Raw genomic sequence first — 20296 nt, forward strand, 5'->3', positions numbered from 1 at the left:
CCCGCCCGTCCGTCTGAGGAGAAGGGGACGCAGGGGGAGGTGGGGAGGCCAGGATCAGGGTCCTCACCGGCTTCAGGGGCCACGGGGAAGTGAGAGGACACTCCACCGCCCATCTGTGCCCATCTGGAAGACTGGGCTTGGGAGCCAGGGGAGAATGCGCAGGACCCTCCAGATTCCCTTGGTTTCTGTAGCCCCTGAGGTCAGGGGAACCTGTCCCATCCTGTGGCTCCTTGGGAGGGAAGCAGACGTGGGAAGAGACTCCCTTTTCCCTGTTCCCACCTTTGCACCAAGCTGGCTGCTAATCTGGGGGAAATGCAGAGCCATGTTTGACCAGGAGAGCAGGTCCAGCCAGTCAGGCCCTGGAGGCCCAAGCCAGGCACAGATGGGCCCCCCACCCCCACCCCAGGCCTTCTCCATTGCCTCCCACCCTCAGGTACAACCTGGAGACCTGGGGTTAATCCAGCATCTCCATGTCCCTTCCCCAAACTCCCCCAGCCTCAGCTTTGCCCCACCCTTGGCAGCAAAGAACTCTGAATTTGACCCTGCAGCCGCCTCTGGCTCCCACACTCGAGATGCTTCCCCTGACCTTCAAGGCCTGGGTGGCCTGGTTGTTGGGGTCCTCAGCCCGCCAGCCTCCCCCCTGCCACTGAGCATCCCCTGGGCCTGGGTACCACTGTGCTTTAGGCCCCCAAATAGTGGGGAGTAGGGTCACTGGACTTCCCAGCCCCATGACCCGATGGGCATTCGGGCTAGAAAGCATGTGCGTGGGTGAGGTGGGGTACAGGGGCACCTGAGCCGGGTGTGGGGCAGCTGATAGGGTCAGGCATCTACAGTGGGGCTCCATCCTCAGCTGGCACTTACCTGGACTCCAGCCCTCGTGCAGGAGGCCAAACCGAGGCCAATTTATGGGGCCATCAGCTTAGGCCAAAACAGGCAGGTGGGGCACCTGTCCCTTTCTGACCCCCCACCATGTCAACTGCTGTGGGGCTCCCCCACACCCTAGGAGGGAGCATGGTATGGGGGTGGGCAGGTGGCACAGTCCTGGGCTCGCAGCCGGCAGCTCATTCATTCACTCCCTCAGCACCAGGAGAAGCACTGAGAGCTGGCAGAGGTCGGAAGTCAGCAAGAGGAAGAACTTCAGCAGCACGAAGAGGTGGGTGCACAGAGGAGGACCGCGTGGGGCCTGAGGAGGTGACGTGAGGGCAGAGGTCCTGGTCAGGAGCCGGGGCACGAGACCCCAGAAGGAGCTGGCCACAGTGAGATGCAGAGGGGCCACCAGTTGACCTTAGGGAACCTGGCTTTCAGTCCTGGGCGTGGGAAGGGCAGGACCGGCCGAGTCCACCGGGTGTCCCGGCTGGGCTGCCTCATGCCCGTAGGGTAATGCCGAGCTCGTCCAGAGCCCGGGGCCCGGTTTCTGCCCACGTTGGAATCGCAGCCTGGATGTGTCCCAGTCTCTCGCGTATCGTCATCTCCAGGTGGTGGGGCAGCACAGCCGCCGACAGATCACCCAGCACTGGGCAAGCGTGGGTGGGGGGCTCAGCCCCAGATGAGCCCTGAAGGGCCTCTTCATGCAGTGGCCATTCTGTGTGTCCTTGGCAGCACCCGGGGTTTGAAGCCCATTCTATCCCAGTCCCGGGGTGGGGGGACCACAGCCAGAGTGGGCCGTGGATACAGTCCTCTCACCTGGCCAAGGACAACTTCTGTGTCCAGCCCAGAACTCGGAGGTGTCCTGGGGACTCAGGACCCGCACATCTCAGAGCCATGAATGGACGAGGGTAGGGTGCGCACTGGGGACCTCGTGTTCTCCCCAGCCGAGTCCCCGGGCCGTGTGGTCGCACACGGAAAGCCATGCTCCCCTTGCGTGTGTAGGAGCCTGCACCTGGGCAGACGCATTCATGCTCAGACACGGCCAGGTTAACCTGCAGTGCACGGAGAGCACGTGCAGCCCTTGCACCCACACAGCACCGCTGCCCACCCGCCAGGATCGAGAAGGAGCCGGTGCGGGGACCAGGCGGGTCGCCAGGTCCCAAGCTGCCAAGACCCCAGAGCCAGGGGCTGGGCTCTGCTCCTGTGCAGTGAGGCCTGGCCGCCGCCCCGGACGGCACGTTCCTCAGGTCTTCCCTTTGCCTCTGGGCACTGACTTGTCCACTGAAGAGCTCAAGTGACCTCAGAACTTGGATATTCCCAGGAACCCTCAGGAGGGTGTTCCCAGAGCCGAGGCACAGAGGACACTTCCTGGAGGCAGCATGTGACCCCGAGTCACGATCCCCTTGTGAACCAGAACCCTGTCATGCACAAGCTGGGCCTGGCCCACACAGCAGCTCCCCACACGGAGGCTCCAGCCCCCTTTCTCGGTCCCCACCTCCTCCTGAGCACCCCTCCCCTGGCAGCCAGCACACCTCGTTGCACGAGCTGGATTCTCTGGTAGGCTTCCTGCTGTCGGAACAGCTGCAACATGGCTGTGAGGGGCCCAAGCCCCCTACTGGCTAGACCCCAGCCCCAGCCCCCGCCCCCACGTCCTCCGTCCAGACCCCCTGCCTTCGCCCCAGGCCTTTGCATAGGCTGGTCCTGGGGTTTGCAAGGGTCCCAAACTGACTGGCCGAAGCCACTACCCCTTCGCCCAGGAAGATTTCCAGACCCCCTGGCTGTGTTGGGGGCTTCCCTGGGCTCCAGGGCCCCGTCCCATGTGTGTAACTGAGGGTGCCCCCAGCAGACACTCACCCAAAACAAGTCCTGTGGCCAGTCTGATCCCTGACTCGCCCTCACCCCGACTCCGCCCCTTGGGGGTGCCCAGCCCTGACCCCCCCCCCGACTCCCTAGACCCAGAGCAGGAAGTCCCCTCGGTGGTGAACATTGGGGTGGCGCTTGCATGTAAGCGGGCTGTGTGGATGAAGTGGGGGGTGACAAGCTAGGCTGAGATTGGGGGTGCTCCCTGGAGGGGCCCTTCTGGGAGGCCCCTAAGCATTCAGGTTCCACCGGGGCCTTAAATAGGGTTAGTGAGTGGGTCTGTTTCTGGAATGGCGCTCCAACCTTCCAGGGGCTGTCAGGGGAAGGTTTTACCCAGGCATCCAGCACCCCCAGACCTGCCCAGTCTGTGGAAGCCTACACTGACCCCCCAGCCTCACCCCAGGCTCTGGTCTCTCACCTCTGACTTCCTGCCCTCCGCTGCCCAGCCTGCCAGGGCGAGGACGGGAGACCAGCCAATCCCCGAGGCCCCAGGCCACGCCCCTGGCCTGCATGACCTCCAGTGTATAAATACACCTGCCAGAAGCCAACACGCGGAGAACTCCCACCCGCTCCGGACAGCACTCTGCTTCTGGAAGAACGCACACCCCCCGGAGCCCCGCTTACCTGGGACAGAGCAGAAGGCACGCTTGCCCGACCAGTGCCACCAGGAAGGACAGCTGCTGGCAGCCAGCCCCGTGGAGGGACACCTGCCAGGTGGGGCACAGGCTGGCCCAGCCCGGAGGAGAGGGAGCAGACACTGCCGGACAGGAGAGCTCAGAGCCTCACAGCCTGGCGGTGCCCAGCCAAGGGGACCATGCTCAGGCCTTGCTGACGACCCCCGGCCCCCAGGTAAGGCCGGCTCAGCTGGCACTCACCTCTCACTCGTACAGGCTCGGGGTGGGGGCCTCTGAGGAGGGGCGGGACCTCAGTGCCAAGGGACTGATTATGTGGGGCACACGGGCCTGGAGGAGGTTAGCCTGTGGTCCCCCCCAGACTGTGCTGAGGCTGCTGCCTAGCCTGTGGCCACCATTGTCTCAAAATGTGGTGACATCTCATGTTGCAATGCTGGGAGCACTCGTGACATCACAGTGATGTCACTGTGACTCACCCAAACCTTCGCGACACATCACCACGAAGTCATTGCCCTCGCGCACCTGGACTAACCAGCGAGGTAGGGTCAGGGTCACCTCCGGCGGGTCCTCCTGGGCCCCATGGGGTCTGTCCACTGTCCTCCTTACCTGTCCTCCTCCAGGCCAGACCCATGTGGCAGGGCAAGAGGTGGGCCAGACAGGGCCCTGGTCAGCAGGAGGTCACCTGAGCCTCGCCAGGGAGACAGAGGCAGGGTCTCCTTGGAAATGCGAGTGGGTCAGGAGGACGGCAGCCGTGTGCTTGTGTGACCCTGCAGGGTGGTGGGTCATCCCAGAGGATGGCTGGGGCTCCTCCACCCCTGGCTCCTCAGGCTAGGGTGCATTTCTAGGTCCTGAGGGCCAGCAGAAAGCCCTCGTCACCAGCCAGACAAGCTGGCCCTACAGGTTCGGGTGAGGCTGGGAAACAAACTTGGGACACTGGTCCCCACCCCTGTTCAGGCCCTCCTCAACTTCCCGCAGCCTACCAGCTCACCCTGGCCCCCAGACAGAGTCCTGACCCTCACCCAGCCAGGCCTGGCCCCCCACCCTCATACAGCTGCCTGAAAACTGGGTGACTACCAACCAAATCAGGTGCCCATGATGGGATCCATGTTCAAACCCCCTTCAGCTGACCCAGAGTCACACTCCTCCGGTGCGAGCCCAGGTCCTGCTGACCTGTTGGCCAGGTGACCCTGGCTGAGTCACTCCACCCTCCGAGCTGCCCTTTTTGTACCGTGGCTCTTGTGTTTCCATGACCTGGGCCCAGCCTGGCAGAGCCCAGACATCAACAGCAAGTACTGTGGGCCACTGTCGTCGACTTTATTGATGCCCAGGTGGCACTGCCAGGTGGGACAAGCCAGCAGGAGGTGTCCACTGAACGGTCAGCACGACACCCTTGTGCATGTGGCCTCTGTTCTCAGACCCTCTGTGGGCTGGCCGGGCCTGGGGCACCCCGGGATGCTCACCCCGTCTTGGCATGTGAGGAGGTGGGCGAGGGCGGGATTGCAACTTGAACAGAAGGACCTTGACTCTGGTACAGATGGGACTTCCTGGAGTTGCCCACATGTGGGCAGTGCCCTTCCAGAGGTCTTTGGGGCTGGTGCCGGGCAAAAGAGACCCAGGGCGAGAGCAGCAGACTGCAGAGAAGGGGCAGCCTGTGGTCACTCATGGTACTCTCCGTTTGTCCACAGCTCAGAGTCTTGTCATCAAGCCAGCAGGTGTGGCAAACAGCCATGCCAGCCCCTGGTCGGACCAGCCCTACAGCCACTGTGCCCAGGTCCCCCAGCTCGGCCAGCAGCCCCAGGTCCCCCGGCACCCCTGGCTCGGAGAAGGTGGCCTCCCCACTGGAGTGCTCCATCTGCTTCTCAGGCTATGACAACATCTTCAAGACGCCCAAGGAACTCTCCTGCACACACGTCTTCTGCCTGGAGTGCCTGGCACGGCTGGCGGCCGCCCAGCCAACAGGCCGGCCCGGCAGCGAGGCTGTGCCCTGCCCGTTCTGCCGGCAGCCCACGGCTGTGCCGGCTGCCGGGGCCCCCGCCCTGCGCACCAGCCGCCAGCTGCAGGCCAGGATGCCCGCACACCTGCGTCGGGAGGAGCCCGTGTGGCTGGAGGGCACTAAGCTCTGCTGCCGCCCACCGCCCTCCACACCTGGCCTTCCAGCGCCCGGCTTCGTGTGCGTGGATGTGGGCCTGAGCAAGCCTGCGGAGCCCACCGCACCCACACCCACACCCACCCCGGGCCCCACCCGCCGCCAGGGCCGTCTGGCCCGCTGCTGGGCACGCTGTGGGGACTGGAGGCGCGTGGCGCTGGTCACGGCCCTGCTGCTCGTGCTCTTCTGTGTGGTGCTCTGGCCCGTGCAGTGTGCGCTCAAGACCGGGAACCTGCGCTGCCTCCCCCGGCCCTCCGCCGCCATCACCACCGCCGCTGCCTTCTCCCCTGGGCCCCTGGCTGACAACTAGGCGCAGCCACCCCTGCCCTAGGTGTGGGGCCCTGGCCCACAGCTGGGGTCACAGGTGTGGCAGCTTTGAGAGCCGGTGCCCGGAGGGGCCCCCACATCTCCGAGGACCCCATATGCCATTCAGCTCACCTTCCCCCTACTCTGTGGGGCTGAATCCTGACGGCACAAACAAAAGGGTCCCTGAAGCTTCCAAGAATCACAGGCTCCTATGGGCCCCAGAGACCACCTTCCTAACCCCCCACGATGGACAGAAAGCCTTGATGAGGCCCCCTCCCCATACACTGTGAATTACCTGCATTAGTAGCCCTTTGCTGAGAAGGGAGGGCGCTCACCATCTTTATTTTATTTTTACATTTCACCCACGGCTCCTTCCCCAGGTAAGGCTGGCCCCTTCCATTGGGTGGGGATGCTAAATATGCCCTCTGACCAGAGGGACAAAGGGCAGCAGCAGGAGGCCCAGTCCTCCAGTGCCCATCCTGAACTGTACATTTTTAAATAAATTATTTTGTATGCACATTTGGTAAGGGGTCCTCACCCTGTGCGCCCTCTTCCCCACACCACCGAGCCTCTCCTTCCGGAAGAGCCATGGCCTGCCCCTGTCTCAGAGACTTTAATCCAGAGGACACTCCCACTGGATTGAAATCCCAGCAGCCCCTAGGGCAGATAGCCCCCAGGTTCTAGGGTGTCAAGCTCCTGTTCCCTGTGGGCTGTGGATAGGCTGGGGCAGTCCTGTCCCCCTCCCCTAGAACTTTGAGGCTCCCCCAGGAGGGGGAGGGCAGCTGGAGCAGGGTGGGGTGGGCAGGAAGGGGTGGGGCCTTGGCATGGTCCAGACCCCTCCTCCAACACTCCCCAGCAGGACCCCCCAAGAAGTCATGACTCCACAACCCTGCTGAGAGTCCTGACAACAGGGCCACAGAACCCCAGGACTGACTCCCTGCAAACCAAGGCCTAAGGACACACAGAAGCAGAAGTGGTGACAAGTGGTGTGTCCTGAAGGTCCTGAAGACCTCCAGCAGATCCTCCTGGGGCCAAGTGCAGCGGCATGAGGGATGCAGGAGTCCTGCCAACCCCGACTGCCACCCCCACTGGCTTCTGCTATGGGCCCCAGGAATCCCGCACTGCCAGTTAGCGTGGTGAAAAGAGGCCAGGCTGGTTCTGGCTTCCCAGGCCTCGGCCTCCTCACCCCGAAGCCCAGTACTTCCTGCTTCAACCAGCTGGGCCTCTGGCTGGGCTGGGCTGGGGAGCGTGCGGAGGGAGACCCTGGGGAAGCTGGGCCCCAGACCCCGACAAAGACACAGAACTGAGAACGAGTCATTTTATTGAGGGTACCACAAAGCCAAGGGGCCATCCGTGGTGGGAGGGGCACACACTACACGCCAGTGACGCCACACCCGTCACACACCAGGCCGGCACACATGTGAGCCTCACCCAGACGCACGCGGTCGCACACGTGCTTACGCGAGCAGCTCGCGGCACCTGCACTGTGGGCAGCTCCGAAGCAGGGCTGGTGCTTCGGGCGCGGTGGGGGCAGGAAACACTGATGCTGGCCAGCACACACTGGCCGCTTGCTCACTGGTCACTCGTGGCACTCCAACATGTGGCACACACAGGGTCACACGTGGTCACTGTGTTGTGAGGGTGGTGACTGGTGGCCTCCCACCCCAGAGACAAACCGGAGCCCGGAAGCCCGGCCTCCGCTCCTCCCTCACCCGGGAGCCCAGGAAGGGCAGGGACACCAGGGTCTCCCGACTGCCCCCCCTCATTTCTAGGCGTCCAGGCGAGGTCGGGAGGGTCTGAGGGCTCGGGGACCCCTCGCCCAGCACTCAGGGACGAGCTCCAGTCTGTACTGCCCTAAACACGGTCCTTCCAAGGAACACCACGCCCGCCTTGCCGGCTCCCAGCCTCCAGCGCGGCTCCGGCCCCACCCGGGGCGCGCACGCGGGGCCCCCTCACCGCGCGAGGCCCCGCAGGTTCTCATACTCGCCGCCGGGGGCCTCCGCGGTCCTGCGGACGGAGACAGGGTTCGGCCGGCGCGCACGCGGGATCCCGCGCCGTGCCCGCCCCCACCCCGCTCCCGGCGGGGACACCGCCCGGCCCCCCGCCCCGGGACCGCGGCCCGCTCCCCGACGACCCGACTCACGCCGCCGGCGCCCGAGACGACACGGGCCCAGAGCTGCGGCCGGGGTCCGTCGACCCGCCGCCCACGTTCGGAGAGTCGCGCTCCTCCGGCGCCTCGCGCTGGGAGGAGGGGCCGTCGGTCACCATGGTGACGTCCGCGCAGGCCCCGCCCCCAGCGCGGCCCCGCCCCCACCTGCTCGCGCAGACGCAGCTGCTCGGCCTGGATGTACCGCCGCAGCGCCAGGTACACGAACTTGTACTGCGCCTCGGTCTGCACCATCCCCGAGCGCTGCCGCCGCACCAGCTGGATCGTCTTGGGAACGTCGATGTCGCAGTCGAGACCTGGGCACGAGCGCGCTCAGGGCCGCGCGGGGGCCGGGGGGCCGGGGCGGGGCTAGACGGGAGGGGCGGGGTCGGCAGGGAGGCTCACCTTGCCTGCGGATGAGGTCCACCAGGATGTCAATCACGATGAGGGTGCCAGTGCGTCCGATGCCGGCGCTGTGCGGACAGGCCGGGAGCCCCGGGGCGGGTTTAGGGGACGAGGCCGTGGCCCTGCCCCGGGTTGCAGCTGCACTGCCCGCCCACCCCGTCCCCGACCGCACCTGCAGTGCACCACCATGGGGCCGGCCCCCGGCATGCTGCTCTGGGCCCGGTTCACCTCGTCCAGAAAGCCGAGGACGCCGGAGGGCTCAGCCGGGACCCCGTGGTCTGGCCAGCCGAAGTACTGGTAGTGCTTCACTGTACGCGGTGGCTCCTGCTGGGCAGGGCGGGCTGGTGAGCGTGAGCCGGGCCAGTCTGGGCAGATCCCAGGTGGGGCCAGGCCGCAGGGTCAGAGTGCAGCTGCTGTGACCCCCAGGGTGAGAGGGGCACAGGGCATGAACTGGGAGGAGGAAGGCAGGGTTTGCCAGGAGTCACCAGCAGGGTCAAAGCCCAGCAGAAGGGGATGGGAGGGAAATATGGGGTTCAGAGCTTGGAGGCTCTCAGAGAGCCCCAGGTGGCTCAGGCCCCTGGGGAAAGGGAGAGGGAGCAATGGGGTGAGGGAGCAGGTTTCAGGGACAATGGCCTCTATTTGCCGAAAGGCCAAGTGTGAGGGGTCTGCAGGGCCCCCAGGTGGTTAGATATAAGAGACAAGGTGGGGGTGGAGGGGACAGGAAGGGATCTGTTCCTGCCACAGAAATAGGCACCACGGGCCTATGAAGGACCTTGCATCTGCTGAGGTGGCCCAGGAAGAGATTAGGGAGGGAGAGGCCATGTGGGTGTGAGGCCACCCTGGAGCCAGGCAAATGGGACCCGGGGCCTAAGGTTGAGAACGCGACCTGCCTATGAGCACCGCCCAGCAGAGCCCAGGCCAGGAATGTGCCCACTGGATTAAGGGACATGAATACCATCAAGGCCAGTGGGATTGGATGGAGCCACGTGGGTGGGGGTGGGGGTGGGGTCTCCCAGCACAGACCTGAGGACTTCCTGAATACTGTGACTCTGGCCCTGCATGTCTTGTGGCCCTCTGGGCTCACCTGATCTGGCCGCCACACCTGCAGTTCCCGCACACAGTAGCCCTGGGCCTGGTACTCAGCCAAGTTGCAAATACGGACGTGGCCATATTCTTGGCAGCCATGCAGCTCTGGCCAGTACCGGAAACATTTGTTCTGGGAGAGAGGGTGCATTGCTGGAAGACCCCCAGCACCCTTGCCCCTGTGCCCCGTGGGGACCCACCCATGCACACGCATACACAGGGGCTTTCCAGAGTCCCCCCCACAACACACACCCACACTCCCCCACGGCATCTTGAAGGCTGAAGGAGAAACAAGACTGGGCCAGCCACCAGCACACAGTCCACATGAGCACATGGTGGGGAGGGGGCCGTCAAGCCCAAGCTCCTACCCGGCCTCGCTCCACCTCCCTTGTGGCCATGACAATGACCCGCGTGTCCTCCTGGTGCACCATCGCCCAGAAGGCAGCCGCTGTGGTTTGCAGACAGCCCTGGGTGGCGATGTACACCTTGCCCCATCCATGACCTGGCTTCTCCTCTGGATCACTCTGTAAGGGGGTGGAGGCCAGGTGTCCACTGTTTCCAGGATTCGAAGTGCCAGAGGACAATGCAGGTCTATGCAAATGACGTGCAAAGCAGCACCAGGTGGCTCACACAGCCCCTCTCGGTCCTAGGCTAGGGAGGAGCTGAGGACCCATATTTAGTCCAGCCCACTCCGAGGACTCCTTGGAAACCACCACAGCCCCTCTCCCCCAGCTACGTCTACTGTCCTGCCAGGGTCCATGGATCATGGGGGCACCTGGATCTTCTTGGGCTGCCAGCAGGAGCTCCAGGTTCATAACAGGGGGATAGGGTGACGGGTGTGTGGCCAGACACGGCTCAAGACGTCCCGTCTGGTCCATGCTAGGCGATGCATGCAGCCGGCCACACACGCCTGTCTCTTGCACACGCACCCTGATGTAGTTCGCGTTGATGTAGTCGGCTCCGGGCACGCTGTCGTCCACGTCATGCAGAATGACACGGGTGGTATCAACTGGGAAGGGGAAGACGCCGCTCAGGTCTCCAGGGGAGAGGGAGGAAAACATGGACCTCACCTGCCTCCTTGCCCGCGGACCCCATGGTGAGCAAGACGAGGGAGGAAGGGCCCTGAACGCGCAAAAGGGCAAGTCAGACCAGCGGCAGGACACAACACCCTGCCTCTACCTCCACAGGGCCCCTCCTTGCCAGGTGGGCCCCACAGGGAACGGATGGGGCCCTGCTCCCCAACACGCCCCCAGCCTGGCCCTCACAGGGAAGGATGTTCTTGTAGCGGTTCTTGGGCTTGTTCTCCAACCGCTGTCCCTCCTTCCGTGGGTACAGGAGCCGACATTCCTGCTGCTGCAGCATCTGATGGGGCAGAGGGGGGCGAAAGCTTCAGCCTGTTGTCCCACCCTTCCCCAGAGCCTTCAAGGACCATCCTACCTCCCCTAAACCTCACCCCTCTGCTGGCCCTCGCCCCAGCCCCAAAGGACGGGAGTCTGTGGGAGGGTGAAAAGTGGCTAGGGGAGTGGGCACCTCGAATTCTTCCCAGAAGCCCTGCTTGGCTTTCTCGCCGGCATCAGTGGCCCTGTTGAGCTCCTGTACTCGGCTCTCGATGCTTGCGGCATTGATCCTTGTGGCCTTGAGGGGCTGGCCGGGAGAGGTCTGTGTCCACACTCAGCAGGGTCCAGCAGACCCCACAGCACCTTCCCCCAGCGGCAGCTACCCTGACCCCACCCCGTTTCCCGAGGCCACCCTGCCCCAGCACTGCCTAGCACCCTTTTCCCTGGGTCCCAATGTCCCCTGGGCCATCCCCACCGGGGGTGGCGCTCACTCTGGATCCCAAGCGTCATGTGCCCCCAGGCATACCTGCCTGAGATGCAGCACTGTCCCCGACTTCTCCACCATGGGGTTCCTCTTGTAGCATTCCACCAGCTCTGCGAGGGTGTCGAACTGTTCCCCACCTCCCACGTCATACTTCCCATCTGGCTGTGGGGGCGGCAATGAGGGGCCTGGCCGCTGCCCGCCTCCCCTGAGCCACACCCCCATCCCCGCTGCCACCTCCCACCTGGAAGTGGATCATGACGTGCGTGACCCGTGGCCGGCGGTCTGCCTTGTCTGGCTGCTGTGTGAGCACAGACAGCACAAAGTCCCCAGGTTTGCTCTGACTCTCCCGCACCAGGAAGGTACCCAGGCGTCCTTTTTCCGTCAGCAGCTGCTCGGCCTCCTTGCCAGACAGGTGCCCATGGTACCACCTGGCCCAGGGTGGTGGGGGTTGGGGTGGGGAGCCCAGGTGAGGCCGGGGGCCATGGCCTCGCCAGGTGAGGGGACACAGACCCACATGCAGCCAGAAGGCTCCAAGACAAGACACAGACACAGAGAGACAGATGGACCCCCAGATCTCAACGGCCCAGGCAGTACCCTCACCCAGGCTAGCCTCAGTCTGCCCTGCCCAACTCTCTGACTCTCCCCCTTCCCAAGAGCGGGCAGGCTGGAGGCAAGACAAGTGGGCCCTGCAGGGCCAGGGTGGCCACCAGGTGGCAGTCTGGTCCCCAGCAAGGAGGGCCAGGGCCACCTTCTCAGACCAGACCCACGACCCCTCCCTGGCAAATGCAGCTTCTTCAGGTCTCAGCAGTGCAGGTAGGGAAACTGAGCCTGGAGGAAACTGCTCACCGGAGTCACCAGGCAGGAGGGAGGTATAAGACTGGCGGCAGGGCTCCGCTGCACACTTTCGCCCCCGTGGCCAGTGCCCTGGACCTAGAGGAAATGAGGCCCCAAACCCTGGGGAGGGGGGCATGCAGGACACTCCCTCCACTTGGCTGCAGCTGTGCCTGAGCCTGACCCCGAGCCATGGAGGGCAAAGGAAACCCAGAGGCCACGCCCAATAGCCCCCACTCCCTTGGACACCTGCATGCACATGGTCACAAACACGTCGATTCTGCTGCTCACCGCTCAGCTATGGGGTCCTGGCAGCCCAGCGGGTGCCGGAGCTCAACAGGGGCCCCGCTGCGCTCACGGAGCAGCCCCCCGTGCTGGCCTGTGTAGTGCTGCACCAGCTCGGCCAGCGTTGCGAACTTCTCCCCTCCATAGAGACTGTAGTAGTCGCCCGTGTTCTGGATCTTGACGTGGGTCACCTCATCCCGGCGTCTGGAAGGCAGGCGCACTAGTCACTGTTGTGGGGGGAGCTGCTCCCACCACCCCCTTCTTCCCATCACCACCCTCAGCTTCCAGAAGAGTCCCTGAGCTTTTCCTGCCCTGCCGTGCCCTGCCGTTCCCCTTCCCCGTCAGCCGGTGTGCGAGCCCCACCGCCACCGCTCCCCTGTGAAGTCTGCCCTGGGCTTGCAGACTACAGGTCTGACTCCCCCTCGTTCTGGAGGCAGATGCCAAAGCAGACCTCCATGATGGGCTCTGCCTCACCCCAGACCACCTGCCTGGGAGCTCCTGAAGACCGGGGACAGGCGCTCAAGCTAGCTTCGCCAGGCCTCACTGCATGGGAAGCTATCGGGAAAGCCCCAGGAGAGGACCTCGGTCTCTCCAGTGTGAGAAAAGTCCATCCTGAGAGCTAACCTCAGTCCCACCTGCTGCCTCAGATTTAGCAGAGAGACTGGAAAGATCTAGAGACCTATTGGAAGCCCCTCCCCAGATCACCACTCTTTCTCACAGACTGAGCCCTTCCCATCTAGGGCCGGCGCAGGTCTGCCTGTCTACTTGCTGGTTGCAGCCCCTCCCCACATAATGGCCCTTTCATGGCCTCTGGCCAGACCCCCAGTGGGCAGCATCCCCAGGAGATGGGATCCTAATGACAGCCATTGAGGCCCCCTGTCCAGCACACCAGACTCCTCAGAGCGCAGGAGGGAGGTCCTGCCAACTCCCTACCTCACTGAGCCCTTCCTGAGCCCTTCTAAATGATTCCCTCCTGCCTAGAAGCCACCTGGTCTGGAATGCCAGATTTCCACCCACCTGTGCCAACCTGTTGGCTTCTCACACCCCACAAAACCCTGATTCCTGGATGTCCGACCCCCAGCGGGGATCCTCACTTCCCAGGACAATGCCCAACACCCCTCTGGGAAGACAGGGGAGACCGATCCCCACCTGTCCCCAGCTCAGGGTGTTCAAATCCCTTGCCCCCTGGAGTCTCAAGCCTGTTCACACCTGGCTGCAGCACCCACCCCCCTTCACCCACCTGACAGACAATGTGAAGCCCCCTGGGCAGCTCTTGCTGGGTCTCGCCAGGAAGCTCCCATGCTGGCCCCTGGACAGGAGCAGCTTCTCGGCCTCAACTCCACTGATGTTGGGGTGAAACCACCTGGAATGAGGACCAAGAGTTGGCAATCCCAGGGAGCTGGGGTGACACTGAGCATACTCCAGTCTCCCCCACCCAAAGTCCCGGCCCACACCCAACCTCCACCCACGGAGCCTGTTGTGGGCCCCATGCCGACAGCCTGCCACGGGCAGTGACCACTGGGTCTGAGGTCTATGGGGAATGAGGTGGGGCCATGGGGTCCCAGGGACACAGACAAACAGAAACTTTCCTACAGCTGGGGGGTGGGTGGGGGTGAGTGGGACAGACACCCTCCAGCACACACCCCCAGCCACCAAACTCTGTGCCTGGTCCCTCTGGGCCCGCCAGGGATCGCAGCTTGGCCAGAGGGACTCGCGGTGCCCAGGCTCGCCTGGGGCCTCCTTCCTGCCCTCAGAGCCCTGTCAGCAGACCCTGTCAGTTCTACTCCTCCTGGCGTGGTATCGGCCACCAGCTTCTCTCATGGGGCACGTGCTGCAAGCCCAGGGACCCTTCCCCCATAATGCGTTAGTCACTTAGCCTTCCCAGAGCAAGCGCGGGGTCTTCAGGCTCTGGTGTACGTTCCACCTGGGCCCCTCTCCCCAGCCCCCGGCTCTGCGCGCCCGGACCGCTCTCCCCAGCCCCCGCTCTGCGCGCCCGGACCGCTCTCCCCAGTCCCGGCTCTGCGCGCCCGGACCGCTCTCCCCAGCCCCCGCTCTGCGCGCCCGGACCGCTCTCCCCAGCCCCCGCTCTGCGCGCCCGGACCCCTCTCCCCAGCCCCCGCTCTGCGCGCCCGGACCGCTCTCCCCAGTCCCGGCTCTGCGCGCCCGGACCGCTCTCCCCAGCCCCCGCTCTGCGCGCCCGGACCGCTCTCCCCAGCCCCCGCTCTGCGCGCCCGGACCGCTCTCCCCAGTCCCGGCTCTGCGCGCCCGGACCGCTCTCCCCAGCCCCCGCTCTGCGCGCCCGGACCGCTCTCCCCAGCCCCCGCTCTGCACCCACGTGAGCTCATTCACCACGGAGCCATTGTGCTAGCTGTTCTCTGTGCCCCTGGCCCACATTCATATGGCTGGGAGACCCCTCTCGCTTTTCATTCTTTATCCCTTGTTTATTTTTCTTCATAGTATTTGTCACCACCTCGATACAGATGCTATGTTATAGGCTTACTGTCTATTTCCCACTCAAGGATTTAAGCTCCAAAGGGCAGAAGCCGTTCTGGTTAGTGCGGTGTCCCAGGGACGAGAACAGTGCCTGGGTGTTAATGAATATACCTGAATTAAGAAGGGAATGAATAAGGGGGCACCTGAGTGGCTCAGTCGGTGAGCTTCTGATTCTTGATTCTGGCGCAGGTCATGATCTCAGGGTCGTGAGATTGAACCCAGCATCGGGCTCCGTGCTCAATGCGGAGTCTGCTGGAGATTTTCTCTCTCCCTCTGCCCCTCCCCCCACCTGTGCTCGTGCTCTCTAAAATAAATCAATAGAATCTTAAAAAAAAAAAAGAACAAATAAGTAAATGGATGGTGGGGGTACAGGTTGCCCCTGAGAGGATGGCCAGGGTGGCTGGCAGTTTCTGCCAACTGTGGGGCTCGATACAGGCTGAGTCCTGTCGCTGGAGGACTGGGAGGGGGGGGCTGCAAGCTAAGAGGGACTGCAAGCCTACCTCTGCCCCCAACCCTGACTCCCTGGGACTGTCCTCCTTCACAGCCTCCCCCATGAGGTCGGAGACAGCCCCAGGTTCCCAGAGGGACCGGCCAGGAGGGCCCTCACTCAGGGCTGTGCACGAGCCAATGTCCAAGATCATAACTGCTGGGTTCTTTACCCTAGTAGCTTTTCTTTCCCCTATTAGGGCAGGAATTTCTGGCCCAGGTTTAAATTTGACCCAAGAGATAGGAGCAAGGATGATCCTGCCCTGTAGAGATCTTTCTAGAATGGAAATCAGATCGCGTGTCTAACGCCACCTGGGCGCTTCTCCCTCCGGGTCCTTCTCTTCCTTCAGGCCTCCTTTTGCCCCAGGCCTTCAGCGCCTGTCCTTTCTCCTTCTGCCTGTCCATCCATGCTCGCAGTCTGTATCTGCGTGTCCAACGCAGCAGCCTGTAGCATGTGTGAAATGTGAATGTAAATGAACTCAAATTCAACAGAATCAAAGCCCAGTTCCTTGGCCACACGGCCACATTTTACTGCTGAGAGCCACGTGCGGCTGGCAGACTGCTGACGGTGCAGGTAGGAAACATTTCCACCACCACAGAAAGTTCTGGTCTGCGCTGGCCTTCGCTGCCCATCCTTGCCCGAGCCCTCACAGATCTGTTTGCCTCCGCCCTCCAGCCCCACAGAGACCTCTGCTCTCGGGCAGCTCATCTGTCTCCAGGGCCTGCGGCCAGGCCTCTGTCCCCAGCAGCATCTGACTGACCCAGGTGGCATGGCTCCACTCAGCTGTTCTCCAGAATTCCACACTCGCCCGGTTTTCTGCTTCACCTGGTCAGGATCCTTTGCTGGGCCCCCTCTTTCTGACCTCTCAATGTCAGAACTCCTCATCTGTGCGGGGCATGTGTCTACACGTCCATGTGCCTTCCACACCTCTAGCCTCACCTGGGATCTGAGCTTCAAACTCAAAGATACTTCTCTTCTTGGCACCTCTATTTGGAAAGCTAACAACATTTCTATCTTAACATTTGCAAAATTTAAAACTCCTGGCCATGCCCAGAAAGCCCTGCTCTTTTACCCGGTCCCCACTCAGGGAAGGGGGCCACTACTCACACATAGCTCAGGTCACCAGCCTGTAGCCCTTGGTGCTCTCTTTTCCAGCAACCTTGTGTCCCTTCCAAATGCACCCAGAACCAACCCCTTTTGCTGGGCATGGCTCACATTCCCTGCATTTCCCTGCAGCCCCACGGCTGCCCCTACCATGTTAACAGCCCATAGACACATACATACTTTTGTGTTTGTCACTGAGGGCAGGCTCAGATCTGACCTTGATGACTCCCCAGGGTCCATGTGTTCATTCAGAGAGGCCTGGAAGCTCAGACGACCTGCCCGGGGCCAGCCAGCCCAAGCAACAGGCCTGTTCACACTTTCCCTGGGGGAATCGGGGACACCGCCATCCAGGCGCTTCCTGGACATGTTCTGAGCCTAGCGCTTTGCGCTCTCTCCCATGCTGGCTTGTAGGGAGCCAGACCTGGGGGCCATTTTTGGTTGAGTGGTCCAGCAGGTGAGGCTGCCGGGGAAGGCTTCCTAGACTCCAGAGGCAGTCACAGGAGAGTAGGCGAGGCCACCAAGAAAAGGGCAATGGCTTTGTGCTGTCTTTGGACCCATGATGAGACAGTGTGGTGCAGGAGTGTGGGGGGGGGGGAGTGGAACCCAGAAGAAAGCTTCTAACCCCCCCTCCACCACGGGCTACCTACTCTGCTGAACCACATCCTGTGCCCAGATGCCCCCTCCCCCCCACCCGGCCCCAGTAGCCTCAGATTCCAGTTCAAGATGGGCAATGCCTAGAGTGTGGGGGCAGGGGTAGAGGGTGGAGGCCCAGAATCAAAGCCACAGAGAGGGGCGAAGGGCACCTTGTTGTCCTTTCAGGGACTCTCAATCATACTTTCCACCCCCCTCTCCTCCCCACAAACTGCCACTGGGTCTATCAGGTGGAAATCTCCAGGGGTGGGGCATCCTGAGACGTGGCAGCCACTAATACCACCGCCCTCCAGAATCCCAGGCTGACGCAGGGCCTCACATCCCCCCAACCAGGCCTGGAGGTGGAGCTGAGTGCCCAGCAGGCCAGTGAGGCTTGCTGCCCCTGGCTGAGGGGGTGGGAAGAGGTAGGGAGGTTACAAGTCCCCATCTCCAATCCCCACACCCCCTCTGTGCCAGGGCCCAGGGTCACCTCTGTGCCAAAGAATTCCCTGCTCTGTGATGGGTCAATGACTCAGCTCTGCCTTGGGAACATGGCCTTGCAGTCCCAGGGAAGGGAGGCATACCCTGTTGGGAGCCCAGTATGCCCTGTTCACCCCAACAGGGCTCCTAACAGGTCTCAAGGCCTGGGCCCTTCAAGGCCCAACTGAACCCAGTCAATGCTCAGGAGCCCAGGATCAGTCCAGGCCACCTAACCAATCAGCCTGAATCCATACTGGCCACCGACTGGCCTAGTTCCCTGTGTGGCCTTGCTCCAACCCTGGAACCCTGGAAGACACACAAATGGCCTGTCAACATGCCTACACCCATGATACAGGGGCTGGACACTCCTGCAGGGCAGACACTGTCATGATGGTGGGGAATCCACAGGCCAGTGGAGAAGGGTTCCAGGTTGGAATTCCAGGCCTGAGGACCCTAGAGCACAGGCAGCGTCCCTCTCCATCTCCCTGTCCCCAGGCCCCAGGCCCTGACCCTTTTGGCCTACGAGGAAACTAAACCAAGGTCCACCCTGTTTATCTAGAACCAAATTAACCAGAGATACACATTCCTTTCCAACCCCCGGAACAGAGGGTGAGCCTGAGGGGGGTCTGCATGCCCACACCCCACCATGGGATCTAGCTCCCTCCCAGGCATCAGTATCAGTGCACCTACACCCAGCCCTGCCCCACAGTGCTGGGGCCCCTAGGTGAGCAGTGTTGATGGAAGTGGCCACTGATCCACAACCACGGGGCCACAGGAAGGGGACATGAGGTGGGGGTGGACACAGGGGCATAGACTTTACTGCCCAGGCCTCCTAGGGGTGTGGGCCAGAGGAGCGACAGTCCAGATGGTCATCGGAGAGGGGCTGGCGAGGGCAGGCAGAGCCCCACCCGGGGCTTTCCCAGGCTGGAGCTAGGTCACATGCACAGGGCACAGACATGGCTCCTCTGAGCACCAGAACTTGCCTGGGGGATAATTAAGAGTGAGGCTGAGGGGAGTCTGAGGGGTCATTCCAACCAGACCTCAAAACCCCCTCCTCCCTGAATTTTGGCCATCACAGACGAGTTCCTGAGATCCCACTGATTTCCGCTACTCCTGAGCTAAGAAGGCCTGTGACCTTGGCGGACGCCATTGTGCCTAGTTGCTTCCTCACTACATCCCTCCTAGGGATCCTGGGACCCTCGTCACTGAGGTGCTGCTGGAGGGAGATGGGGGGAGGCCTGGGGCTAAGGACCTTGCTCCTTGGGCCCCGAAGACTAGACTTCGTCCAGCCCCTCAGGGATCTAGGAAGTCACTCAGGGTCATAGTGTGATGCCCCCTGTGACCTCCGGCCTTGCCCAGCCCCCAGTGATATGTGTCTCACACCTGTATGACCACCCACGGTCTTCCACATGCATGCTAGAGTCTGAGCTCACACACGTGTGTGCACATACCCAGAGAGCAGGGATCCAGCTGGAAGGGCAGGAAGGCCCAGTTCCTGTGACACTTCCCATTTTCCCTCTCCATGGAGGCAGGAAGCTGGCTTGACCTGCAGCTGCCTAGGCTCTCACACACCTACCAGGGAGCTTGCCCCCTAAACCTGGCCCTTGAGGTCTGGAGGAAAGATGAGCCCATCTAGAGAGGGCTGGTCCTTGCAGTTAGGCAGGGTCAAGGGACCAAGACAAGAGCAGAGGACACTAGACCCTGCAGGACCCCTCAGGCCTCCTGCCCTGCCTCACCCCACAGCTGGCAGAACACAAATCCGGGGCCAGAAGGGAGCCTGCTAGGAGTCCAGGGGACGGAGAGTGGGAGGGTCTGACTTTGCCCTGACACCTGCTGCCCATTCTAGGCTCCAGCCACTTCCACCCACCACCTGCAGGGCATATTCTGCTCCCCAGGGTTTGGGTCCATCAGACCTCCACCCAGGCCACCCCCACCCCTCACCGCCTGGGTGAGGGCCTGGGACCCTGGCGTCAGGCCCTGGCTGGGGAGAGAGGTCTGTGCCAGGAGGTCGGGCCTGGGGGCACGTCTCGGCGCTACCCGTCGGTGCCCGTCGGGCCCGAAGCACATCTCCAGGGGTCTCGGAGTCCAGCCAGCTAGCGGCCCTGGCTCACCTGCGCGAGGTCATGTCTGCTCCGCGCTGGGCGCTTGGCGGGTCCAGGCGGCCGCGCCCTCGGGCCACTTCGAGAAGGCCCCGCCCCCGAGGGCCCCGCCCACGCAGAGCCCCGCCCACGCAGAGCCCGGTCCCGGAGCTTCCTTAAAGGCGCCGTGTCTACACGTCTCGCCACCGCATGGAAGTCATGGAAGTCGAGACATAAAAGCAGCAGTTTTCGAGGGCGCCAAACTTCTGAACCAGGGCATTCACGCGGGCGTCCCGGGCTCAGAGGGCGAGGGCGCGGGGCGGCCGGGACCGAGTGGCCCCCAGCCTGGCCGGCCGCCTCCGCACAGGGGCGCGCGAATGTGATAAAGGGCTCATCGGTCCCACCCCCCGCGTGTCCCAGAGCCCGCAGGCGTTTCCCGCACGGCCTCCTTGACGGGAGGGGGGCGGTGCGGGGCTGCGCTCCCTTCGCCGGAGGGTGGGGATTCGGAGCTAGAGGAGGGGACCCCTGAGGGCAGAGGTGGGAGGATGCGTGATGACCAGGTAACCACCTCTTACTCTTTCTACCTTGGGGGGCTTCTCTCCTTTCCCCCCCACCTCTGCCGCCCCCGCTGGACGGTCTGCT

The 20296-nt window shown here is 63.1% G+C and overlaps 2 protein-coding genes across 2 annotated transcripts; one reads left to right on the forward strand and one right to left on the reverse strand.

The window, feature by feature from the left end:
- Positions 1-5055: 5055 nt before the first annotated feature.
- On the forward strand, positions 5056-6328 carry RNF223 (ring finger protein 223). Its single transcript, XM_087858449.1, has one exon. It carries the CDS (start codon positions 5087-5089, stop codon positions 5813-5815), a length of 729 nt encoding a protein of 242 aa, XP_087714575.1. The 5' UTR covers positions 5056-5086; the 3' UTR covers positions 5816-6328.
- Positions 6329-7115: 787 nt separating this feature from the next.
- On the reverse strand, positions 7116-19744 carry LOC123792708 (tyrosine-protein phosphatase non-receptor type 11-like). The gene is made up of 15 exons (XM_045798072.2): positions 19688-19744; positions 13623-13745; positions 12389-12586; positions 11508-11694; positions 11309-11428; positions 10976-11089; positions 10711-10807; positions 10375-10454; positions 9814-9969; positions 9447-9578; positions 8535-8686; positions 8363-8430; positions 8126-8274; positions 7955-8052; positions 7116-7818 (listed from the first exon to the last, which is right to left on the reverse strand). Exons 1-15 carry the CDS (start codon positions 19699-19701, stop codon positions 7764-7766), a joined length of 1743 nt encoding a protein of 580 aa, XP_045654028.2. The 5' UTR covers positions 19702-19744; the 3' UTR covers positions 7116-7763.
- Positions 19745-20296: the final 552 nt, after the last annotated feature.

Source organism: Ursus americanus, chromosome 33 (genome assembly GCF_024610735.1).
Source record: "Ursus americanus isolate L20-20 chromosome 33, mUrsAme1.1.p, whole genome shotgun sequence".
Classification (NCBI taxonomy): domain Eukaryota; kingdom Metazoa; phylum Chordata; class Mammalia; order Carnivora; family Ursidae; genus Ursus; species Ursus americanus.

Excerpts from the sequence above, each read along its gene's own strand:
- LOC123792708 (XM_045798072.2), bottom strand. Across the intron at positions 11,429-11,507 it reads ACGTCATGATCCACTTCCAG|CCAGATGGGAAGTATGACGT; the intron begins GTGGGAGGTGGC and ends CCGCCCCCACAG. Across the intron at positions 10,455-10,710 it reads CTACAAGAACATCCTTCCCT|TTGATACCACCCGTGTCATT; the intron begins GTGAGGGCCAGG and ends TCCCCTTCCCAG.
- RNF223 (XM_087858449.1), top strand. The coding sequence starts at position 5,087 with ATGCCAGCCCCTGGTCGGACCAGCCCTACAGCCACTGTGCCCAGGTCC.